General features: G+C 46.2%; 1 protein-coding gene across 1 annotated transcript in view; it reads left to right on the plus strand.

The window, feature by feature from the left end:
* Window positions 1-534: 534 nt before the first annotated feature.
* The window catches only part of LOC311247486 (exocyst complex component 3-like protein), a gene marked incomplete at its 5' end in the record, with an annotated part of 47,836 nt that continues 22,209 nt past the window's right edge, over window positions 535-26,161 (plus strand). The window contains 6 exons of the mRNA XM_084338528.1: window positions 535-734; window positions 3,566-3,784; window positions 15,937-16,007; window positions 17,795-17,912; window positions 19,508-19,633; window positions 24,643-24,743. Of these exons, the coding sequence (XP_084194654.1) occupies window positions 535-734; window positions 3,566-3,784; window positions 15,937-16,007; window positions 17,795-17,912; window positions 19,508-19,633; window positions 24,643-24,743 (835 nt within the window). The remainder of the gene's footprint in view (window positions 735-3,565; window positions 3,785-15,936; window positions 16,008-17,794; window positions 17,913-19,507; window positions 19,634-24,642; window positions 24,744-26,161) is intronic.

The following is a 26,161-nucleotide window of genomic DNA, read 5'->3' on the forward strand; positions in this document are numbered from 1 at the left end:
TATTACGTTATTATCCCGTGGAGACCAGACAGAATTGTAGTGTGACCAATACTGTCCCATGTTGTATACCATAGTAAATATGTATTGTTATTTTTATTCTAACTAGTGTATATACTTGACCACATCTTGTTGTACAGCCCTGGCCTATGTAGATTTGTTTACTTATAATTATACTATATTCTATTGTGCTTCTATTTAATTTAGTTTATATCTAATTTATATCTAATTTTCTTTTATTCCACTTTAAAAAAAATCTTTTTACAGTTGTACAACCCTGGCCTATTTCTATTTCATAATTATATTCTATTCTATTGTGCTTCTATCTTAATTTAGTTAATATTCCATTTTATTTTATTCCACCTTTTCATTTTATTATCTGTCCGTTATTGTCTTGTCCGTTTAACGTCGCACCGAAAAACCGACCAAATCAAATTCCTTCTAAGTGAAAACTACTTGGCACTGAAGACCTTTCTGATTCTGCTATAACAACATCAGCAGTGTGTAACGTGGTTCTGTGACCGTCCCCTTGCCCAGGGAAGGAGCTGTGGGCCGTGGTGAGCAGCGGGCTGGCTCTGGCCCGGCAGAACCCCACTCCCTTCGTGTCTGCGGTGAGGATAGTGGAGCGGGAGGAGGCCTTGGACCAGGCCCTGCTGGAGGAGAGAGGGGGAGCCGGGGGCCACAGCAGACCTCTGCCCAGGGGAAGACCTCGCTGCTGGAGGGAGCGCTTCTTCCAGGTCACTATGCCATGCTCTGGTCAAGGGCTAAGGGGACGGAACGTTTGGCACTCAAGGGAATCATAATCATAATCAACTTCATTTATATAGAACAGTTGTGACTGTACCAAAGTGCTTTTCAGATAAAAGCATAGAGCAAAGAATACATACAGTACATATACTAAACGTAATAAGTGCAAGGGTTCAGATAGAATAAATACATTTCTATTTATTTTATTTTAGAATAAATAATTAAGATAAAAGAAAGTGCAGCAGATTACAAACGGCATAAAAGGACTAGTAGCGACCTAGGAGGCAGGCTCAGCTCTGGTCAAAGGCCAGGGAGAAGAGATGAGGGAATGTTCCGTTCTTTCCATTAGAGATGCATAGATACTGGTATTGATAAGGCAATTGGTATCAGAGAATTTCCCCAATACAAAATTCCGACACCAATCCCAAGACAAACATGTCAGATATCTAAACAAAAATGTCAGAATTTTTTTACACATACAAGCCGGCTTCTTTTTATCTCAATTATACAGTAGTAGGTCAATCATTTTTTGTCCATTGACTCCAACACGAATGTTCTACAACTAACGTTCTACAGAAGTAATGGATCCGATTGGTGCTGGACATCAGCCAGTACTTAAAGTTCAGAGGTTTTAGATTTGGTGCCGGCTGGTGAGTAGGTGGCTTCAGCACAGTGTTATTCCTCATTGTTTTACGTACGTCATTGATCACGATCAAGCTTCCTGATAGGACGTCAGGACAATATCACATGGGTGTTTGTGAGAAGTCTACACTAGCCTCCTTTTAGCAGTGTTAGTAGATAAACTGCTCAGTGCGTTATAATGCAGGGGTGTAAAAAGTACCCAGAAATTATACTTAAGTGACAGTATGGGTACTGTCTCAAAATCGTACTCAAGTAAAAGTCAAAGTATCTGGCTAAAAACACACTTGAGTAAAAGTCAAAAAGTTTCTACTTTTAAATGTACTTAAGTACTAAAAAGTAAAATAAACACTTTTCGGGGCAATGAAATGTTCTGTTTCGTCCTCTTCATCACTCGTACTATCGTTTGTGGCCATCTTCTGTACCTTGTCACTCTGACTGTCTATTCTTCAGATAGCAGGTGTTTAATCAAAGATCCCTGCTTTCTAGTCTTGCACAAGGACCAATCAGCATGGGTATGGGCGTGTTAACTTTCCATTGATGGAGATTTGATTGGCTGTTTTTAAATAAAGTGAGACCGCAGGATTAATAAGTTAATAATGTTAACGTCAGTTCAGCCAGAGAAACAAATATACTAATTCAAATTGTTGGACCTGCAACATTTGTACTTTGTAGGTCTGCATTTTAAATGTAAGGAGTAAAAAGTATGTTTTTTTCCCTCTGAAATGTAATTGAGTAAAAGTACAAGTATAAAAACCTAATCATACTTGAGTAAAGTACAAATCCCTAAAAACAGTACTTAAGTATTGTAACAAAGTACTTTACACACAGTTTCATCAGAGAAGTCAGAGCAGTTTGGGGGTTCAGTGCCTTGCTCAGGGGCAATTAGGCAGAGATGATGGTGAGCACCGTACATGTAACACCAGCCACCCTTCAGTCACCAGCTCACGGCTGGAATACACTCTCCTGTCGGTGCCGCGGCATCGAACCAGCGGCCTTTCGAGTACCGGTCAGCCTCTTTACCTCTAGGGCCGTCTAGGCCAGTTTAAAGAGATGTTGTGGAAAATGTGTATATGGAGTGAACTAGTTTAATATAGGTCAACTAGCAGTACTGAAAGACGGTCCGGCTGATGTTCTTAAAACAACTTTGAGATAGACAGATAGACATTTCAGTACATCACATCTTGTGCTTTTAATCTTGTACATCACATCTTGTCCTTTTAATCTTGTAACATCTTGTTCTCTCTTTCACACACACACATATACACACACACATCTCACTCAATCATACACACACACTCATTTTAATCTTGACTCTCTCTTTCACACACACACATATACACACACACATCTCACTCAATCATACACACACACTCATTTTAATCTTGACTCTCTCTTTCACACACACACATATACACACACACATCTCACTCAATCGCATCTCTCTTCGATGTTAAATCTATGTTCTTCTTAATGTCTTTATCTCTCTTCGATGTTAAATCTATGTGTCATCTTAATGTACGTCATGTCATATCTGATATAATATGTCACGTCATCATATCTGTCATGTGGGGGCAGGGCTGAGAAGGGGTTTATCTGACAAGCACAGGGGTTGAGGAGTTAGAGTGTTTTTGTTCAAGCTGTGGTGACCGTCTGCTCGATCCATAGCTCTGCTGTTAAAACTTTCTTTCATTAAACAAATTGCCTGTTGAAATTGGAAATATCGTCTCCTGCTGTGTTAACAACCATCAGCCACAACAGAGACTTGTATTATTTTGCCTAACACGACATCTCCTCGTTGTCCACCAGCAGGGGTGTAAAAAGTACCCAGAAATTATACTAAAGTGAAAGTATGGGTACTGTCTCAAAATCTTACTCAAGTAAAAGTCAGAGTATCTGGCTAAAAACACACTTGAATAAAAGTAAAAAAGTTTCTACTTTTAAATCTACTTAAGTACTAAAAAGTAAAAACTTTTTTTCTATTCTTCTGATAGCAGGTGTTTAATCAAAGATCTCCACTTTCTAGTCTTGCACAAGGACCAATCAGCATGGGTATGGGCGGGTTAATTTTCCATTGATGGGGATTTGATTGGTTGTTTTTAAAGTACAAATCCCTAAAAACAGTACTTAAGTATTGTAACAAAGTACAATTACTCAAGTACTTTACACCCCTGACCACCAGGTGCTAGAGGAGGCGGTGTCCACGCGGTTCCGTAGCGTCTCCTACCTGCACACGCGCGGCCCGGGGCTGGCGGGCCACCTGTCTGCTCTCCAACACGGCATCGCGGCCGACCTGGCCACGGTGCAGCACCTGCTGGAGCACTGCGTCCCGCCACACTACCGCCTGACCGGGGCCTATCTGAGGGCCAGCCACCGCTGCCTCAAGGCCCACCTGACACAGGTCAGTGCTGCTCCCAGGAGCGTCCAGCAGGGGGATGTGTACCAGTCTGCTGGCTGTCGTTGTCCTGCTGGCGTGTGGCTTTTTCCAAATCCAACAGTGCAAAAATGCGGAAGCATTCGTCACCGCACGCCACTACGGTAAAGCGCCTTTCTTTTCAGGCCCGCTTTGGGAGCTGTCGCGCGGAAATAGGCTGTCTATTGCCATTCTCTTTGACAAACTCTAACCTTAACCAGCTCCTTAACAGCGCCTAAACTTAACCGTTCTAACCTTAACCAACTCCGAAACAATGCCTAACCTTAACCTTAACCATGCCTAACCTTAACCATAGAAAGAATATTGCCATTCTCTTTGACAAACTCTAACCTTAACCAGCTCCTTAACAGCGCCTAAACTTAACCGTTCTAACCTTAACCAACTCCGAAACAATGCCTAACCTTAACCTTAACCTTAACCATGCCTAACCTTAACCGGCGAAAGAATACATGTTAAAAAAAAATCACGTTAAAAAAAATATATTTGACGGGATTCAAACTCACCAGCAACTAGCTGTAGGATCCACAGCCATGGCGTCTTGCCAATTGAGCTATTTCTGGATACTGAATTTGGGGCGGTGACTTATATATATTGTTAAGGCGGGATCTCATGCGCATGCGCGAGCACCTCGCGAGCACGCCGGCGCACGCACGCACCTGAGCGAGCACGCCGCCGCTGGGCGCTGCGTGAAGGAAAATGAAAGGCGCATTACCGCACGCCACTACGGTACCTCCGGTGACGAATGCGGAAGCATTTTTGCACAGTTGGATTTGGAAAAAGCAAAAGGCGTCCTGCTGTCTCTCTGTGTGTGAGTTGTCATATTGTCACCTGGCTGCACCATGTGTGTCTGTCTCTCTGTGTGTGAGTTGTCTATTGTCACCTGTACGTGTGTCTGTCTCTCTGTGTGTGAGCAGTTGTCATATTGTCACCTGCACCATGTGTGTCTGTCTCTCTGTCTATCAGTTGTCATATTGTCACCTGTACGTGTGTCTGTCTCTCTGTATATCAGTTGTCATATTGTCACCTGTACCAGGTGTGTCTGTTGTACACGAAAGTTACTGAATTTCTTGGCCAGTGTTGGGCAAGTTACTCATGAAGTGTAATTAGTTACTTATTACTGATTACTCCTTTCAAAAGTTACTTTACTGATTACAAAGTAATTAGTTACGTTACTCGTTATGTAACTTTCACTCACATACCCCCCCCCCCCCTCCTTCTGTTGTCCAGATGTCTGAGTGTGGCCTTCAAGTTAGCTTCCATCATATTCTCTCTCGCTTATAATAAGGAATTACTTTTTTTTTAAGATGGTTAACTACGTAATTTTTTTTCATTATAAGTCTGACCATAAAGAGAGCATGTAGTTATAAATCAGTAAAGTATGATTTGGGATTAAAAAGGGGTGGGATTAAATAAGTATATACTTTTCCCCCACTCCTTTTCAATTATGTAATGACAACATTTAGTTATATTTCTTTTATACATTTATATATTTGAATGGCTTATGGCTATAATCTGTACTTGTTGTTTGTTTGTTGTTTGTGCAAATTTGAAATAATCTTCAATCAATCAATCAATCAATCAATCAATCAATCAATCAATCAATCAATCAATCAATCAATCAATCAATCAATCAATCAATCTCTCAAGGTAGCCAGCAAACGTCTTTCTCTGTCGGCAGCTTGGCATTGTTCCTTGTGGGTATTTTCTCTATAATGCTGGAGTTACATCATCACTGGTAGAGGCCTCCTCACAGCTGGAGTTACGTCATCACTGGTAGAGGCCTCCTCACAGCTGGAGTTACATCATCACTGGTAGAGGCCTCCTCACAGCTGGAGTTACATCATCACTGGTAGAGGCTTCAGCTGGAGTTACATCATCACTGGTAGAGGCGTCCCTGTCAGCGTCAGGTTTCACATTGTCGTGCTGCCGTGTCGGATGCTTCATCAAATTAGATGTATGTATGTATGTATGTATGACCTGCTGGCTCGCACGCATCATCTACCGAGGACAGCGTATAAACGTAATCAACGTTATGGGAGGGTGAAAAAACAAGAGTTAAGATAAGATATTCCTTTATTGATCCCCTTGGGGAAATTCAGGCATCATAGCAGCATGGGGGGAGGGGGGGTACAGGTAGTAAAACAACAACACAGTGTACAGGTAGTAAAAACAACACAGGCAGTGTAAACAATTTGGTCAATATGGTCAATATAATTTACTATCTGACTAGCTGAAGAAATATTCACGTTATTCACAGTGTCACATAAGGTGCAGTATGCATAAGGTAGTGTTATAATTTACTATCTACTGAGTATACATTATTCACAGTATCACGGTATCCACTGAAATATACATTATTCACAGTGTCACAGTATCCACATAAGGTGCAGTAAGCCTAAGGTAGTGTAGGTTGTCCTCCTTGGGTTCCTATAAGTCCCAGGTAGCATTAGTAACTGTAATATAATTGCTATTTTGGAAAGCCGTATACTTTACTCACAACTAGGATAGTAATGAAATGACAGAGAGTAAGGTGTTACTGCCCAACACTGGTCTTGGCGCTTACATTCATTGTATTCATTGTAAAGTGTAATGAACAAGTTTCATAAGAGACTATACATCCATTATATATTATATATATATTTTTACTTGAATTGGAAGTTTACATAAGCCCTTATGGAGCATATGAACCGTGCAAAACAACCTCATGTAAATCAATTCAAAACACTGTAATGTATTTCTAAAACAAAATGTTCAAAATTAACAAAATGTTCATATATAACTGTTGTGAAGGGCCAGATTAAACCGAATATATATATTTATTTATATATATATATTTAATTGTATTTGTATATTCTCTAATATTCCCTGATATCCCTTGTATATTCCTTGTACAATATGCATTGAATATCCATTCTAGCCTACTGAACATCCCATAATAGTCTCCATTCTACTATTGGTCGAGACCTTGGTGCCAGGCTGCCATACCCCCCAGACCCAGTTCAAACGTACCGCTCAACATGTACGAACAAGTCCTAGTTCCGCGTAGGAATCTGGCTACCGCACCACTAACGGTACTATTTGTTCATAGTGCGTATATATACTGCGCTACTAAAGTAGGACTTTCTTTTTAGTCCAGTTTCTTACCCTCCAATAGAGTGACAGACGTAAAGCCTCCCCGCGACGCCACGTGTGGGAGTAAGGCCAAGTTCGGCCTACCATCGGTATTGAGACATTGTGTATATTAATATTTGAATAGTCATATTTGGCACTATATCGTCGAGTTGGACGTAGTCTATTAAGCTAATAATAGTCTGTTAATATATAGTGCTTCGTACGGGGAGAATACTACCGTAGTCAGTACCCCATCGTTTCGGGCAGAGAACTGGCTGCTTATCCAGGATGGTCGACCCCATGTGAGATTGCATCTGAGGAGCCCCAGAGCCGACGAGCGAGTGGACCTGTATACCGGATTATTCTACCGACGACAGCCCGCCTTCCCAGGCACGGATTATGCTTTGTGTACAGTGATTATTCCATGGATAAAGACCCCCGACACTGCCGTGTGTTGGAACCCCCCCCCCCTGGAGAGGACGCAAGGTGAGGAGACGCTCTGCAAGACGAGGTCGCTTCACGTCTCTCCCCCGTGGACCGGAGAGAGCCGGCTCACAGAGAGTCCACCTGCTTTCATCCGTGGTCCAAGGATCGCTGGCGCACCGAGCTGCACTACTGTGGGTTCACCCAGGATACCCTTAGCCGGACGAGGCAGCCAGACTCTACCCCCCCCCCCCCCCCTCCTACTCCTGTTGTCTTACAAGCGACCGGATTAACCCCCCTAGTGTATCCAGTCTTATAATCATTAAAGTATCATTGCTGTTATTCCTTAACTATTCCAGGTCGTATATTTACCACCTGCGCCATCAGAGATTGGACATTCTCTATTGATATACCGACGAATACTCTTTGCCATAAAAGTGCATACTATTTCAATTCATAAATGTAATTAAGTGATTAAGTGCTTGCTCTACACACCATTGCTGTGTAGGAATAAATACATACTTCGACTTCGTACATTTGTGTTGGATCCGTTTCATCTACGTGAGAGTGTTTATCATAATATATTTATGCCGAGTACTGGGTGGCCGAATATAAAGTACAAAGGTAGTGGTAGTAAGTATCATATCTAGTAATACAGTCAGGGAATTGTACCCCTCAGTTACAATTGGTCCTTCGAGCCGGAGGGTAATTAGTGTAATATTAATATAGTGTTATTAATATTGAAATGGCCTATGATGAACACTCCACGAAACGATCCTCCTAACCAACACCCGCAGCGCGAACGACGGCTCCCTCAGTACTTAGAGGCTTACGCTGTCAGTCAACAACCTAGTCTTCTACTAACAGTAAACGCGGTAAAACTAGAAAGTAAAAGTATGTCTAACCCCAACGCCCAGACTACCCCGACCATAGAGGCCCCTACGGGTTCTAATGTAACTGACCAAGTTCACGGTGGGGACCAGTGGGAACCAGACATGACTTCACACCCCGCCAGTACTGAAGAAGTAGTCCCCGATGAGTCCCGGGAGGAATACAACGCTACCGAGAGAGAACTCGGCACGGAAGAAGACGGGGAGAGCACCGTGGAGATAGAGCTCCAAGGCCCCGCAAGGAGTACCCCGAGGGAAGGCTCCCCTATACAACCGCCTTCTCCCAGCGAGGCAGAGAGGACCCTACAGCAGGCCTTCCTCATCAGCCTGAACGCCGCTGCTGAACGCGACCGACTGCAGATCCAGCAGCGGAGCGAAGAAGAGCATATACGTCTAGAAATAAGACGCATTCAGAGGGAAGAGAATGTGGCCCGAGACCGAGCAGACAGCCAGCGAGCAGCTGCTGGTGCTCTACGGGACGCAGAGCGCGACAGACAGCAAGCGCAACTAATAGAACAGCTGATCAGACGGACAACACCCTCTCCCTCCGCCAGAGGCTCCAGGAACTCGTCTAGACACACCTCCAGGGCGGCATCCCCTAGCCGAGTAAACAACCCTGAACTTGACCAACAGACGAGGTCTATACCCCCCACAGACCACCTCCCCCCACCGGTCCAAGCGAGACCTAGCAACCGGGAAGGAGCAGCATATCCTGTGGAGAGGCTAAACCAGAGACTACAAGCACTGGATGACCTAACTGAAGACGAAGAGGAAGAGGAGGAGAACCACGCCCGACGACAGCACAGTACTCTACCGGACCAGGAGGTCCGGTACAGCCCAGGCTATACTCCCGCGGAGCTGCGCTACAGACCCCCGACTCTATACACGGGTGAGCACGACGCACGACCCGCACCTGGAGGAACAGCACCTGGACAAGCGGGCCATGGTACACTGCCGGTACCAGCCCATACCAAGGAGCGGGAGGAGACTCGCCTAGGAGGCCTCTCCCCCAACGCTCGCCGATGTATCCACAGTCAGCGTCATACATTGGCACGCCTATGGTACCCGACTTCACCCAAGAGAACCGGGCCCAGTATACAGAACTCCGCATGTGTCTGGAGACCATGTTGGTGGATGTATTGGATGAACGCCATAAATACGCCATCCTACTGAAGCACTTAAAGGCACCCCGCGCACATAATATAGCGCTCGCCTACGCGACTTCCACCACCCCATACACAGCAGCGCTGGTAGCATTGGACCAGAGGTATGGGCGCATATGGGATTACGTGATCCAGGAGATCCGACACATCGACCGATTACCCCCAGCAATAGACAATCGAGCACTGGACGACCTGTCCATCAGAGTGCAGTCCCTGGTAGGGATGTTGGGAGCGCAGAGAGAGAAGGGGAGGCATGAACTTTACGCCAACTCAAATGTGGAAAGGATCTTGGAGAAGCTGCCGCCCGCTCGACAGGAGCGTTTTAGGCGGCAGAGAGACCACCGAGACCCGAATGGCCCCGAACCGAACCTCCTCGATCTAGCAGACTTCCTGGCGAGAGAAGTCAGCAGCCTACGGCTAGATACATTCGGACGGAGCACCCCTGGCTCCAGAGAAGGAACCAGACGACTAAATGATGGAAGAAGATCGGTGACTGTGATGCACCAATCGGAGTCAGTACCGAGCAGCAGGAGCCACAGTACCCCCTCCAGAACGGAGAAGTGGAAGATAGTGTGCCCCTACTGTGAGAAAGAACACTGGCTAGCGCAATGTGACTCCTTCCCCAAGCTGAACGCGGAGGAAGCAAGTCAATGGATAAAGTCCAACAAGCGCTGTTTTCGCTGTGCGCGCTCACACATGGCAGCCGAATGCCGCTTAAAGAAAAGGTGCACCAAGTGCGATGGAGCCCATCTGGACATACTTCACGACAGTAACAGACGGCGCCCTTCACCCGCACCATCCAGCAGCAAAGCGAGCGTCATGTACAACGATCCCGCCAGCAGCAGTGGAGCCCGAGTACTCCTAAAAGTAGTGCGTGTGACACTAAGCTACCAGAATAAAGTCCTGGACACTTACGCCGTCCTCGATGACGGGTCAGAGAAGACCCTTCTGCTCGCCTCCGCTGCGGCCCAGCTAGGGCTGCGGGGAAGCGAAACCCAAATGACAATTCGGACAATAAGACGAGATTTGAAGACGATAAAGGGCGAGAATGTCTCATTCTCTATCGCAGCAAGCGGCCAGCCTGAGCGACGGTACCAGATTACAGACGCTTTCACCAGCCAAGAAATAGGACTGTCGCGGTACACATACCCCGTCGCCAAGCTGATGGAGAAATATGCACATCTGCGCAAGTTACCGATCCCGCTCATAGACAATGCTATGCCGACCCTGTTGATAGGCTCCGACCATGCAGACCTCATTGTCCCGATAGACCGGGTTCATACCGGACCCCGAGGCTGTCCTGCAGCAGTCGAGACCCGTTTGGGATGGACTCTCCAAGGCCCGCTCGCCAAATCTCTCAACCGAAGTACAGCCACTAGATGTCTCCACTCCCGAGTCACAGAGGGAGAAACCGCACTCCTGCAACACGTAGAGCGGTTATGGACCTTGGAACAAATGCCCTTTAAGAACGGAAAGAAAGACATTCGCTCTAAAGATGACATTTACGCCATTCACCTCCTCGAGACAGGGACCAAGAGAGTCCCGGTCAACGGCGTGTTGAGATACGCCACGCCACTCCTGCGGCGAGAAGGAATGCCTACTTTCCACGCCAAGACAGACGCCACAGAACGGTACCTGCTGAACACGGAGCGGCGCTTAGCCAAGAACCCCGCCCAAGAGAGTGTATACCGCGCTGAGATTGAGAAGCTCATCACAGCGGGACACGTCACAAAGATGGACATTAAAGAGGCTGACCAGACCACTGAATCGTGGTACGTGCCTCACCACAAGGTCCATCACAACGGTAAAGACCGCATAGTATTTAACTGCAGCTACCAGATCGGATCCCAAAATCTGAATAAAGAGTTACTGCCCGGTCCCACACTCGGCCCCTCCCTACTCGGCGTTCTACTCCGCTTCCGCCAGGAAAAGGTGGCCATCAGCGGGGACATTAAAGGAATGTTCCTGCAGGTGAGATTAGTAGAGGAGGACAAGCCCCTGTTACGGTTCCTATGGAGAGAGAAGCCAGGAGATGAGCACCCAGCCATCTACCAATGGGAAGTCCTCCCCTTCGGAACGACGTGCAGCCCCTGCTGTGCTACATTTGCACTACAGAAACATGTAGCAGAGGACCCAGCAGCGGACGAAGAGGTCCGACACAGCGTAAAGAACAGCTTCTACGTAGACAACTGTCTACAAAGCCTTTCAACCCAGGAAGAAGCCGAGGCTCTCCTGATTAAACTCCGCGCCTCATTGATCAAAGGCGGCTTTGATCTCAGGCAGTGGGCCAGCAGCGATCCGCAAGTACTGCGCAGCCTCTCCTCCGAGGACAAGGCAGCCAGCAGCGAGACCTGGATGGCTACAATCCCGGGAGAAGCCCAGGAGATGACCCTGGGATTGGTGTGGCGATTCAAAACAGATTCGCTTCACTACAGACACAAGCCCCTGACTACGGAGCAGGGAAGGCCGGCGGCGGCGCCGACCACCAGACGGAGTGTGTACACAACACTCGCCCGACAATATGACCCGCTAGGATGTATTCTACCGTACACCACCAGGGCAAAAATGATTGTACGAGCATTGTGGGACAAGGACCAGGGCTGGGACGACCCCATTCCCGCACACCTTGAATCCACCTGGAGAGAGTGGGAGATGGAGCTCCACTCACTCCCAGGCATTAATATGCGCCGAAGCTACTTCCCACCCACGGTGAGGCCAGAGACATGTAAAATGGACTTACACGTCTTCAGTGACGCCTCAGAGGTCGCATACGGATCAGTAGCCTACTTGCGGGCCCAAGAAGAGGGGGGAGAGATCTACACAGCATTTGTCCTCGCCCGCTCGAGAATAGCCCCACGCAAGCAACAATCTATCCCACGTCTAGAGCTCTGCGCAGCCCTAGCCGGAGCGCACCTAGCCACGCTCATCTAATGTGAGCTCACCATACCGGTGTCTAGAACAATCCTGTGGTCAGATTCCACGACAGTACTCGCCTGGATCAAATCGGACTCATGCAAGTACAAAGTCTTCGTGGGAGTCAGAGTCACCGAGATTCAAGACTTAACCGAAGAGTTAACCGGAGAAACAGAGTGGCGCTACGTTGATACAAAACAGAACCCAGCTGACGTCATCACCCGGGGAATGCCCCTAGATGACCTCACCCGTCGCAATGTCTACAGTGACGGCCCAGCATTCCTAACGCTCCCGGAAGGAGAGTGGCCCACGCCTATCCCGAGGGAAGCCAGTCAGGAGGAGGCTGAGAATAAGAAGCCTGTGTTCTGTGGATTGAGCACTGTTATCTCCGCAGACCCCAACATAGATGATTGCACTACCATAGAGAGTGCACAACAAAGGACATTCCTACTGCACTACCTACCGTCTCTACAGACCCGCCAGAAGTGGGTAAAGGAGAGAGACAATTTGACAGAAGGAACAGTCGTCATGATTATTGATCAATCACTGCCCAGAGCTATGTGGCCGGCCGGCCGCGTAAGCAAAGTGATCACCGGTGCCGACGGCAAGGTCCGAGCAGCTGAAGTGCTTGTCCAGGGTCGCACTTACACCCGTCCCGTGGCGAGGCTCATAGAACTGCCCCGACTCCCAGACACAATCGATGATGACCATGACCCTATAACCCTATGACTTTGTGAAGTTGACTGACCCCTACAGCAAACCCTTATGTGTAAATAGACAACGCGATTAATCTGTCTCTGCTTAACTGATTAGGTCTGGGACCAATCAGGGGGTGGCTGTTGTGAAGGGCCAGATTAAACCGAATATATATATTTATTTATATATATATATTTAATTGTATTTGTATATTCTCTAATATTCCCTGATATCCCTTGTATATTCCTTGTACAATATGCATTGAATATCCATTCTAGCCTACTGAACATCCCATAATAGTCTCCATTCTACTATTGGTCGAGACCTTGGTGCCAGGCTGCCATACCCCCCAGACCCAGTTCAAACGTACCGCTCAACATGTACGAACAAGTCCTAGTTCCGCGTAGGAATCTGGCTACCGCACCACTAACGGTACTATTTGTTCATAGTGCGTATATATACTGCGCTACTAAAGTAGGACTTTCTTTTTAGTCCAGTTTCTTACCCTCCAATAGAGTGACAGACGTAAAGCCTCCCCGCGACGCCACGTGTGGGAGTAAGGCCAAGTTCGGCCTACCATCGGTATTGAGACATCGTGTATATTAATATTTGAATAGTCATATTTGGCACTATATCGTCGAGTTGGACGTAGTCTATTAAGCTAATAATAGTCTGTTAATATATAGTGCTTCGTACGGGGAGAATACTACCGTAGTCAGTACCCCATCGTTTCGGGCAGAGAACTGGCTGCTTATCCAGGATGGTCGACCCCATGTGAGATTGCATCTGAGGAGCCCCAGAGCCGACGAGCGAGTGGACCTGTATACCGGATTATTCTACCGACGACAGCCCGCCTTCCCAGGCACGGATTATGCTTTGTGTACAGTGATTATTCCATGGATAAAGACCCCCGACACTGCCGTGTGTTGGAACCCCCCCCCCTGGAGAGGACGCAAGGTGAGGAGACGCTCTGCAAGACGAGGTCGCTTCACGTCTCTCCCCCGTGGACCGGAGAGAGCCGGCTCACAGAGAGTCCACCTGCTTTCATCCGTGGTCCAAGGATCGCTGGCGCACCGAGCTGCACTACTGTGGGTTCACCCAGGATACCCTTAGCCGGACGAGGCAGCCAGACTCTACCCCCCCCCCCCTCCTACTCCTGTTGTCTTACAAGCGACCGGATTAACCCCCCTAGTGTATCCAGTCTTATAATCATTAAAGTATCATTGCTGTTATTCCTTAACTATTCCAGGTCGTATATTTACCACCTGCGCCATCAGAGATTGGACATTCTCTATTGATATACCGACGAATACTCTTTGCCATAAAAGTGCATACTATTTCAATTCATAAATGTAATTAAGTGATTAAGTGCTTGCTCTACACACCATTGCTGTGTAGGAATAAATACATACTTCGACTTCGTACATTTGTGTTGGATCCGTTTCATCTACGTGAGAGTGTTTATCATAATATATTTATGCCGAGTACTGGGTGGCCGAATATAAAGTACAAAGGTAGTGGTAGTAAGTATCATATCTAGTAATACAGTCAGGGAATTGTACCCCTCAGTTACAATAACATCATATTAACACTTTCAGTGCCGGCCATAACGTTGATTAATGTCCTTGAGTGCCATCATAATATAAGATAAGATAAGATAAGATAAGATATTCCTTTATTGATCCCCTTGGGGAAATTCAGGCATCATAGCAGCATGGGGGGGAGGGGGGGAGGGGTACAGGTAGTAAAACAACACAGTATACAGGTAGTAAAAGACAACACAGGCAGTGTAAACAATTCAATTCCACTTCAATGATAGCGTTAAAAACACATAATCTATGGCTATGTGTCTAATCTGCCCGTCGCTTATCAATGACTTGTTTGCAGTCAACATTGTCGAAACGGATTGTTTTTTAATCGGTTCATATCCTTTTTATAGCATTTCAAAAAGCTATCGTTTTCTCAAAATGTTTCGGAAAATAGAAAGATTCCCTCATAAACGGCATTTATTGGAATATTCTCGAATACACTAGACACGTTGTCATTTGTCGGCCTATTTATGAATCGTTTTCAAATAAACGCTAGATTATCGATAGTATATGTGTACTTATGCACGCTATAGAATAATAATAATGGATTGGATCTATATATCGCTCTTCATGACACCCCAGTGACCCCAGCGAGCTGAGAAATCGATTACCTCATTTCCTCAACATCACACACACACACACACACACACACACACACACACACACACACACACACACACACACACACACACACACACACACACACACACACACACACACACACACACACACACACACACACACACACACACACACACACACACACACACACACACACACACACACACACACACACACACATATACACATACGGGACACGCTGTTATCTCAGTGAATACAGCTCTGATTATCCTAAAACTGGTGACATAGACTCCTTACCTTAGATCAGATGTTCTCCAAAAAGATTATTCCAATTCCTGATCGCCATTCCAAATATCGATCGCGTTTATTGATTGATTATTGGCTGCTGTAAATATATATTCCAGGCTGCTTTCCAACTCACGGTCACTTCCATGTTCATCAGATCCCTCGCCAGCATAATTATTCAGCAGTTATTATAATGGAGCCACACAGATCCACCAGTCTAATCGAATGGCCTGCAGTTACACAGGGATAGACGATAGGGGGCGGTATTTTCCCATCTGAGCTCCTAGAGGGGCTGCTGTACCAACGGGAGACTCGGTTGATGAAATATGAATTCAGATCGCTAATAAAAAAATCAAACGACAATTCGCGTCGTCGGCACTCAACGGGGGGCATGAAAAGACGACATAACACGTCGCTGGCACTCAAAGTGTACTAGGTAATGTATACGGGATGTTGTGGACCTACAGGTGAGTGGCTGGGAGCTGGAAAGCGGGGAGATCTTCGCTGTGCTGAACTGGGTGCTGCACATCTACAACAGGTGAGAGCAGGCTTTCCATATCCACATCTATCACCATATCTGCTTGGGTACGGACTATAACGTGTCAGATGATCCAATCCATGTTCATCGTGTTGGCCCTGCACGGTAATGGGAAGTGTGATACAATCAATCGATTTTCACAGATCATTTTGTGAGAAATTTGAGTTACTTTTAGTTTTTTTTGCATCGATTTAGACAACAAAATTGTGTATAGCTTTCTCAAAAATAAATGCACAATATGATATCACAGTTGGTCCAGTATTGTCCAGCCCTAGTACACAATATGATATCACATTTTGTCCAGTATTGTCCAGCCCTAGTACACAATATGATATCACAGTTGGTCTGTATTGTCCAGCCCTAGTACACAATATGATATCACAGTTGGTCTGTATTGTCCAGCCCTAGTACACAATACGATATCACAGTTTGTCCAGTATTGTCCAGCCCTAGTACACAATATGATATCACAGTTGGTCTGTATTGTCCAGCCCTAGTACACAATATGATATCACAGTTGGTCTGTATTGTCCAGCCCTAGTACACAATATGATATCACAGTTGGTCCAGTATTGTCCAGCCCTAGTACACAATATGATATCACAGTTGGTCCAGTATTGTCCAGCCCTAGTACACAATACGATATCACAGTTTGTCCAGTATTGTCCAGCCCTAGTACACAATACAATATCACAGTTTGTCCAGTATTGTCCAGCCCTAGTACACAATACGATATCACAGTTGGTCTGTATTGTCCAGCCCTAGTACACGATATGATATCACAGTTGGTCTGTATTGTCCAGCCCTAGTACACAATATGATATCACAGTTTGTCCAGTATTGTCCAGCCCTAGTACACAATACGATATCACAGTTGGTCTGTATTGTCCAGCCCTAGTACACAATACGATATCACAGTTTGTCCAGTATTGTCCAGCCCTAGTACACAATATGATATCACAGTTTGTCCAGTATTGTCCAGCCCTAGTACACAATATGATATCACAGTTGGTCTGTATTGTTCAGCCCTAGTACACAATACGATATCACAGTTTGTCCAGTATTGTCCAGCCCTAGCCAACAGCGCTGTGTAAGAGACTAGCCACCATTGCTGTGATGTTTTACATTTGACATTTACATGTAAATGTAATGTAGTGTAGTGATGTAGTCTGGTTATTCAGTCGACAGGCGGGTGACAGTGGCTCGGGAGGTAGAGCAGTCGTCTGGTAATCCGGAGGTTCCCGTTTCGATTCCCGCTCCCTCCCGGCCAGCATGTCGAAGTGTCCTTGAGCATGACACTTAACCCCTAACTGCTCCCGATGAGCAGGTTGGGACCTTGCATTACCCCATCAGACGAAGAACTACATAAGTGTGTTTGTCTTCAGACGCATGGCATTTTCAAATGTCAAAGTATTGTATACACTGACTAAAGTATACACTATTGTATATAGGCTACACTAAAGACGCTAGATGTGCTGTGTACTTTCAGGCGATGTATGAAATTCACACTCTGAACACATTGACAATACAACTGCAAGTATGTGGGTCTAACCCTTTCACTACCACACAACCAAATGGTTAACCCTTTCACTGTGACAATACAGAAGGTTAACCCTTTCACTGCCACACAACAAAGGGTTAACTCTTTCACAACCACACTACAGAAGGTTAACCCCTTCACTACCACACTACAGACGGTTAACGCCCTTTGGTTCCATGCCTCACTTCCTTGATGATGAAAAATTCTTGTTAGAATCTCGAAGGATCTAACGTGGTTGTCTTGACAGTCCAGATATGATGGGTCATCCGGACCTGGTGGCTGAGATGGAGGCCGAGGACCTGGGACCCCTCATCCCCGTGGAGGGCCTGGAGCAGCTGCAGAACAAATACGTACAGAGCGTCCGGGTGAGAGGGCCGCGTGTTACACATCCATGTGACAGAAGAACCAAACCTCCTGTCTGCATTAAAGAAAAGTGTGGGGGGGGACCTCATATCTGCACTTTGTGAGGCACTAATACCTGGTCGGTATTGTTAACACATTGGGCGCCAGATCTGAGATTTCTCGGGTTAACTCGCCAGCGGTTGAGCGCCAGACCCGAGATTTCTCTGGTTTTGGTCGTTTTTTCTTTTATTCAATATTTTTATTCATTACAGGTTCACGGACCTCTGTGTTACCATAGGAAATCATTCTGAGATCCCCAAAGTGCAATACCGTGCTTTGGTTTCTTGTTTGTTTTCAACTGCTAGGCAGTGGTGGTTACTTTGTTTTTTCCCGCCCATTTATTTTATACTGGTGTTTTGTGTTTTCTATAGCTTTTATTTGTATTTATTTTATTCTTTCTTTCACATCACTGCGATTCCAGTGGTTACCCCTCTGGGGTAACTTTTAAGATTCCCCTTTTTGTGTGTGTGTGTGTGTGTGTGTGTGTGTGTGTCAAGTCAAGTCAAGTCAAGAGTTTTATTTGTCACGGCATACGGATATACAATGAAATGCGGGTGGTCTTGCCCGCAACGATGTGCAATTGTTACAACATATAATAGAATCCAATACAAAAATTTGTGCAATAAAATTGTGCAATAACAGGTAGCAGGTAACAATACATTTGTGCAATAACGGGTAACAGTTAACAGTTAACAGTAGTAGTAATAGTAGTGCAATACACTGTTACTGTTGCTAATACTAATTTAAAGTGGCCTTTCCTTTTGGCAATAAGTGGGGTGCGTGCGGCCTGAGTGTGTGCCCGCTCATGCTAAAGTGTTACAGTGGTACTCAATGTTCATTGTTCAGGACTCTGATGGCCTGGGGGAAGAAGCTGTGTGTGTGTGTGTGTGTGTGTGTGTGTGTGTGTGTGTGTGTGTGTGTGTGTGTGTGTGTGTGTGTGTGTGTGTGTGTGTGTGTGTGTGTGTGTGTGTGTGTGTGTGTGTGTGTGTGTGTGTGTGTGTGTGTGTGTGTGTGTGTGTGTGTGTGTGTGTGTGTGTGTGTGTGTGTGTGTGTGTATTAGCAGCATTAGCATTATCATATTAAGATGTGTTATTAGCAGCATTAAGATGTGTTATTAGCATAGAGGCAGGCGACTGGCTGTTTTCAGGACAACATTTTTTAAATACACTGAGCACAGAGTGACAGTACAAACTCTGGCATATCTTCCTGGACTTTTAACCTCTTACTCTTTACGTTTTACATCGACATTTTAAATGTTTACATTTATTACTGTACATTTGACTGTATATTACTGTATATCTTTGGCTGTATATTTTAGAATGTATATACATATTTTAGAATGTATATCCCTGACTGCATTTTTATTCTTATTTGTGATTTGTGATTTTTGACTACCTAAATGTTTATTGTGAGCGATCTGTAGTGCTGAATTTCCCTCTGGATCAATAAGGTACTTCTATTCTATTCTATTCTATTCTATTCTATTCTATTCTATTCTATTCTATTCTATTCTATTCTATTCTATTCTATTCTATTCTATTCTATTGTCATTGTGTAGAAGAGCGTGTCAGAGTGGATGCACAAGGCTCTGGAGGTTGAGCTGACGGACTGGCAGAGAGACCAGGAGCCAGACACAGACCATGAGGGCTTCTATCAAACTAGTCTACCTACTATTATCACACAGGTAACCTTATACTATTATCACACAGGTAACCTTCCTAGTATCTTGTATATTGATAAATAACTTATTACATATTAATATGATATTGTAAGGAAGGGGCAGGACCAGATAAGCTTTGCATCTTTCTGTCCCTTCTCGAACAAAACCATTTCCCCTTCTATGCTGTGGCATGCTGGGGGGGCTACACCAACTCGAGGGACACCAACAAGCTCAACAAGCTGGTGAGGAAGGCTAGCTCTGTGGTGGGAGTCGAGCTACCTAGACTAGAGGTGATGGCAGAGAGGGGGATGAGAAGGAAGCTGACTGCTATCCTGGAGAATCCCTCCCACCCCCTCTACGACGAGCTAGTCAAGATGAGAAGCACGTTCAGCCACAGACTCATACCGCCTCGGACAGTCCTTCATACCAGCGGCCATCAGGCTCCACAACAGTGGGCAGGGACTGCTGCCAGACATCCAACTAGAACTAATAGGAACCCAAGGAGGACAATAACACTACCTTATGCATACTGCACCTTATGTGTGTACGAGATGCAAAGGCCACCACTTTCTCAGTGCCATCTGCATGAAATTGAGTGAATACCCCACCCAACCCGTAGTCACTTGCATCGGTGGAGATCACTGTGTGGAGAGCAGGGTCAAACAGAGCGAGAGCTGGGCTGTTTACCAGTAGCTGTTTGACTTGATCAAAACTGTTTTGCGCAGCGTCAGTCCATGTGAAGGTGTCTGTAGTGCTCACACACTCACGCATAGGGGCTACGACTGTCGCTAAATTAGGCAGAAACTTTGAGTACCAGGATACCAGTCCTAGAAAGGAACGCAGGGAGACAGCATCGGAGGGAGCAGGAGCTTTCAGAACTGCGTCGGTGTGTTCTTTGACTGGCAGGATACCATCAGCTGAGATGATGTGTCCCAGGTAGCGAAGGGAGAGCTTGTTGAAGTGACATTTATCCTCATTGAGCATTAGGCCAACATCATCTAGCCTCCGCCGCACCGTCTTCAGGTTTTTATTGTGGACGGCAGCGGTAGGACCGTAGATGATCAGGTTGTCCAAGTAGCTTTGAACGCCTGGACTGTCCTTGAGAATTGTAGCCATCATTTTCTGGAAGGCAGAGGGCGCCGAAGCCAGACCGTACGGGACCCTACAGAACCTGAACAGGCCCTCGTGCGTGATAAATGCCAGTGCTTCTCAAACTTTTTCTGTCAGGCCCCCCTTTGGCGGACCAAAATATCTTATCTCTCTGTGAATTTACAGTGCGTCCATTGCGCGTTTGGCGAGACCCCCTTGATGAGCGCCTGTAGCCCCCTCCTTTTCCCTGCCATGGCCTGCGCACTGTCAGAGCAAAAGCCCACACAGTTCTCCCATTTCAGTCCATGTTCTGTCAGGTAACTGTCAATAATTTTGAAGAGCTCATCACCTGTCGCTCTGTTTTTGACATATTTGCAAAACAGCAGATCTTCACTCAGTGACTGGGAATTTACAAAGCGAACATAGGAAATAAGCAAACAGTCTTTATTGCTGTCAGTCTTTGACAAGGCAACACACATGTCATCCTCAAGGCTCAACTTGGCCCTATATTTTGTTTTCAGAGCTGTCATGGATGAAAAGCCAGCTTCACACAGATATGTGGTGCTGAATGGTATCAACACCTTAACTGCTGCATCATGAGATACTTGGTACTCAGCACCACACTCTGAAACTAGCTCTCCAGGTGGTATCAGATGAGATTTCAATGAGTTCTTCCAAGAGTTTGGATGGAGATGTGTCAGGAAGCTTTGTCTCAATGTTGTCTGTAAATGTTTTTTTTATCAAGAGTAACTTGGTGATCCTTTTCTGTGTTTTATTAAATAATAATTTTTCAGATTTTGAGAAATGGTCAAACTTATCCAAATATGGTATTTTTATGGAGAACAGTGCAGCTGCAACAGATAGCACTTTAGTGATAATTTTCTGTAATCCAAAAAAAAAAATCGTCTTTTTTTTAAATCTCAAGGCCCCCCCTGTCATGCCTCTGCGCCCCCCCTGGGGGGCGCGCCCCCCACTTTGAGAAACACTGCGGTAAGGTCACGGCTCTCCTCATGCAACGGTACCTGGTAGTATGCATTTGCCAGGTCAATCGTGGAGAACACTTTTGCTCCCCGCAGGTTGGAGAGTAGTTCATCCATGTGTGGCAGTGGGTAACAGTCCATAACCACAGCCTTGTTCGGTTCACGGAGGTCCATGCACATGCGGATTCCACCGTTTTTCCTCTGTGTCACCACGATCGGTGACACCCATGGAGAAGCGTCCACCCTCTCGATGACACTTGCTTCCAGTAGTCGCTGTAGTTCAGTAGAGACAGCGTCCCTGACCGCGAAAGGTAAGCGGCGTAACTTCTGGTGCACTGGCTTAACAGTAGGGTACATTTTTACACAATGCACAAAGCCTTTTGCACAGCCAAATGCCGTAGGAGCTGTGACAGTAGTAGCCATCACAGGGGCAGGTGTAGACGGCGTAGGAGCGGAGGAGGGGAGGACAGTAGTTCCACTAATGCAGAGGTGGAGTGCAGTCAACAGGTCCATTCCCAGCAGGGGAGTTCCTTTATCCACAACGTAAAATGTAGCAGGGACCGTGACATTGTCTCTCCTCACCTGAGCCTGTAGGCACCCCATGACAGGTATGCTAGCCTTGGTCTACGACACCAGCCGAACAGTAGGTGCAGATAGGGTAGTTTCACTGAAGTATTTCTCATAAGTAGACAGTGGCATTATGGATACTGCTGAGCCTGTGTCCACAACCAGTCTCAATTCCTGAGCCTGGGTAGTATGTGTGTGTACATGCACATTGCACACAATCCTTTTTGTAATGTCAGAAGCTCCCAAGCATAGCACTGTAGTTTCAGGAATTTCCACTGTACTCACCGACTGTGTTTTAGCACGGCAGACACGAGCAAAATGTCCTGTTTTCTGGCATAATTTGCAAGTCACTTTCACTGCTGGACATTGTGAAGAGTTCGCCAGGTGGTTCCCCGAGCCACATCGGTAGCAAGAGCGACTGGAAGCAGAATCAGTAGCAGCAGCAGGTTTAGCTGGACGGGAGCGCTGCCAGTCCCGTTTCTTGAAAGTATTCTGAGACCGCGGCATCACAGCATGTACTGGAGCAGCACGCTCGGTACTGATAGCTTTAGCATGCAGTGTAGCTGCTTCAAACTGCGTAGCTAGATTGATAGCTTTGTCCAGCGTCAAACCTGGTTCAAGCAGCAGACGTTCCCTTATCTGTGGGCTAGCTACATGTTCAATCAACTGACCCCGGAGATTTTCCTCAGTTTTATTATCAAAGTCACATCTGGTAGCTAGGTCAAGCAAAGCAACGACGTATTGTGCAATGCTTTAATGCGGTGCTTGTGCACGCTTTCTGAACGTCTGTCGCTCGACTACTACGTTGATTCTTGGAGTGAAATGTGCATCCAACGTTGCCACGGCGTTAGCCACAGAATCACCTGTATCTGGCAATGTGTAGAAAATCCGCTGACCCTCGGTACCCAGGCAATGTAGAAGGGTAGCTCTCTTCCGAGCTTCGGACCAGCCATTTCCAGTCGCATTTATTACCAGAATTACCAGTAATTCGTGAACATCTGGTGCCAAGTCTTGAACGGCATAGTAGGTTCTCCGGGGCAGGGTAAAAACGCCGTCGGAGAAGGCACATGTAAATTAGCCATTTCTCCTGCAGTAAAAGCATCGTTAAAAAATTCCCCGGTTCAACTTCACTCGTCGCCGATTGTTATGTTGTACGTACGTAGTATTTTGTATGTAGGTATAGGTGTAGTAATAAGACTCAGGAAGCAGGATTACTCTTTAGCCTTTTAGTTAAGCATAGCAAGGTACGAGCATGGTACAGCATGGTATCATCATACAGCATCGTGTACTCTTCTTCTGCACTTCCTTCTGTATGCATAACATGGCATTGTATCAACTACGCCCCATAGTGGAGACTCTTGGGAAGTACAGCTTCAACCTGTAATGTGAGAGGACACAACACCTACCTAGTACCTACTATTAGTCTACCTACTATTATCACACAGGTAACCTTCTTTCAAACATTCACACACTGACGGCAGAATACATTTGAATCTACCTCCCGACTGCCTCCCCTCCCCCACTGGCTCCTGTATTTTGTTGTCTGTTACTGTGGCTCTATGTTCCTGTGTATTCATATTGTTCCCTGTTTCCCTGTGGTTCTATGTTTCTTTGTTTTTCTTTTTGCCTATCGTCAGCAACTTTGCGTCATTGAGAAGCACTTTACAAAATAAATGAATTATTATTATTATTATTATTATTATTATTATTATTATTATTATTACAGCACCTACCACACTGGTAACGTCTCTGCATCAATGTCACCAAGACAAACTCCAGTGAATTTGTTGTAGGCAAACTAAACTACAGACGTATGTTCATTATAAATAGTCTGTGTTTTCTAATTGCCAGTTAATGAGTTGTGTTTGTGGTGTGTCTGTGTCTGTGGTGTGACCGTGTCTGTGGTGTGTCTGTGTCTGTGGTGTGTCCGTGTCTGTGGTGTGTCTGTGTCTGTGGTGTGTCTGTGTCTGTGGTGTGTCTGTCTGTGGTGTGTCTGTGGTGTGTCCGTGTCTGTGGTGTGTCTGTGGTGTGTCTGTGGTGTGTCTGTGGTGTGTCTGTGGTGTGTCTGTGGTGTGTCTGTGTCTGTGGTGTGTCCGTGTCTGTGGTGTGTCTGTGGTGTGTCTGTGGTGTGTCTGTGGTGTGTCTGTGGTGTGTCTGTGTCTGTGGTGTGTCTGTGTCTGTGGTGTGTCTGTGGTGTGTCTGTGGTGTGTCTGTGGTGTGTCTCTGGTGTGTCCGTGTCTGTGGTGTGTCTGTGGTGTGTCCGTGTCTGTGGTGTGTCTGTGGTGTGTCTGTGGTGTGTCCGTGTCTGTGGTGTGTCTGTGGTGTGTCCGTGTCTGTGGTGTGTCTGTGGTGTGTCTGTGGTGTGTCTGTGGTGTGTCTGTGGTGTGTCTGTGTCAGATGCTGGAGGAAAACGCTCGCGTGGCTCTGATGATTGGAGAGTCTCTGCGGGACCAGACCATTCAGATGGGCCTCTACGAGATGGAGAACCTGCTCAACAGGTGTGTGTGTGTGTGTGTGTGCGTCTGTGTCTGTGCGTGTGTGTGTGTGTGTGGTCTGTATACTGTATATATATTCTTGTTTCTTTGTCAGAGAAGTGATGTAGTGTGTGCGTCTGCCTGCCTGTCTATTGGTTGCCTCTCTGCTTTGCCTTAAAGTGAGTGTCTGTGTGTCAGAGAACAAGAAGCAACACGTTGATTCCATAAACTCTTCATGTCAAAACACAGATACACCTGTATAAAACACAGTTCTGTATCGTTAGTGGCTTAGCTTGGCATCGCTACTGCACTATCTCGCGTACGTGCACGCGTACTGAATAAACCACAAATGTACCTCTAATACCAGTATTAGTCTGACCACACCCCTCATCAGCTTACCTTCATAAGCAGGTGTGTGGTCACCTGCTCTCCTCCTTCTCGCTTTCACCACAAGGAAGAGGTGCCTCGGTAGATCCCCACACTTGACACCATGATGGAAGAAATTGGATTAGGAACAGCTTGGGAAACAAGGATACGTTGACATCATATCTTTATTTTCTCTCTCACTATTTTCGAGAAAATACGGCGATATTGTCTTCGTACTGGAGTGTCTAGAAGATGATGATCATTCTACAAACCCTCCACCGGTTTTCGTATTGGGAGCACGCCGCTGCATGCTTCTCAACTGCAGTTCCTTGCTGTGTTTGTTGGGGTGAAACCTGTCAGGCCACAGCTGAACTGTCGGACATGCCGCTGTTGTGAGGAGCGGTGCGTTCCAGGTTGGGTGAGTAGTGTTTGCTGGCGGGCTCCACTTGTCTGTTAGTGCTATGGGGGCTACTTGACAAAGTTTATGGAAACCGGCCCCAGGCTAGGGTCCTTTGTTTAGCCGTCTAGGCGACAGAAGGCCTTGGTCTGGCGACCATTATAGTTTTAACTAGTGGGCCGCGACCATTGACACTGGTGATCCCTGTGTGTTCTGGACGAGTGGATTCTCTCTGTCACCGTGTTAAGACCCCATCTTTCATATCCAAATGAGAGTATTCCTTCACGAGGGGATATGTGCATGTAATGTGCGATAGCGGCAGATTCATGTTCAAAGTCAGCTATACAGGCCAGTTGGTACTGTGCTGATTCCGCCGGACGTGTTAATGTCACCGTTGTGAAGCGGTGTTGACGTCTTGTTTTCTCTTTTCTCTTAAAAAGTGAGGAGGGTTCAGAACGGCGGCCTGTCTGGGTGAGTGTTATGTCATTGTTTACATGTTCATAGCTTACGGTTAGCCGGTCGGTGGCCTGGCGCGGGGTAGCTTGGCTTCTCGCGCGCCGCCGGGAGCTCGCTCCTGATCGCGTGCGTCGTAGATCGGCGTCTCGCGAGCGGAAGCAATAGCACCCGAACGGTTGGAGCAGCCGTTAGCTTGATGCTATTCTGTTGAACGTGCTTTGAT

The sequence above is a fragment of the Notolepis coatsorum genome, assembly GCF_963971535.1.
Source record: "Notolepis coatsorum genome assembly, contig: SCAFFOLD_1333, whole genome shotgun sequence".
Lineage (NCBI taxonomy): Eukaryota > Metazoa > Chordata > Actinopteri > Aulopiformes > Paralepididae > Notolepis > Notolepis coatsorum.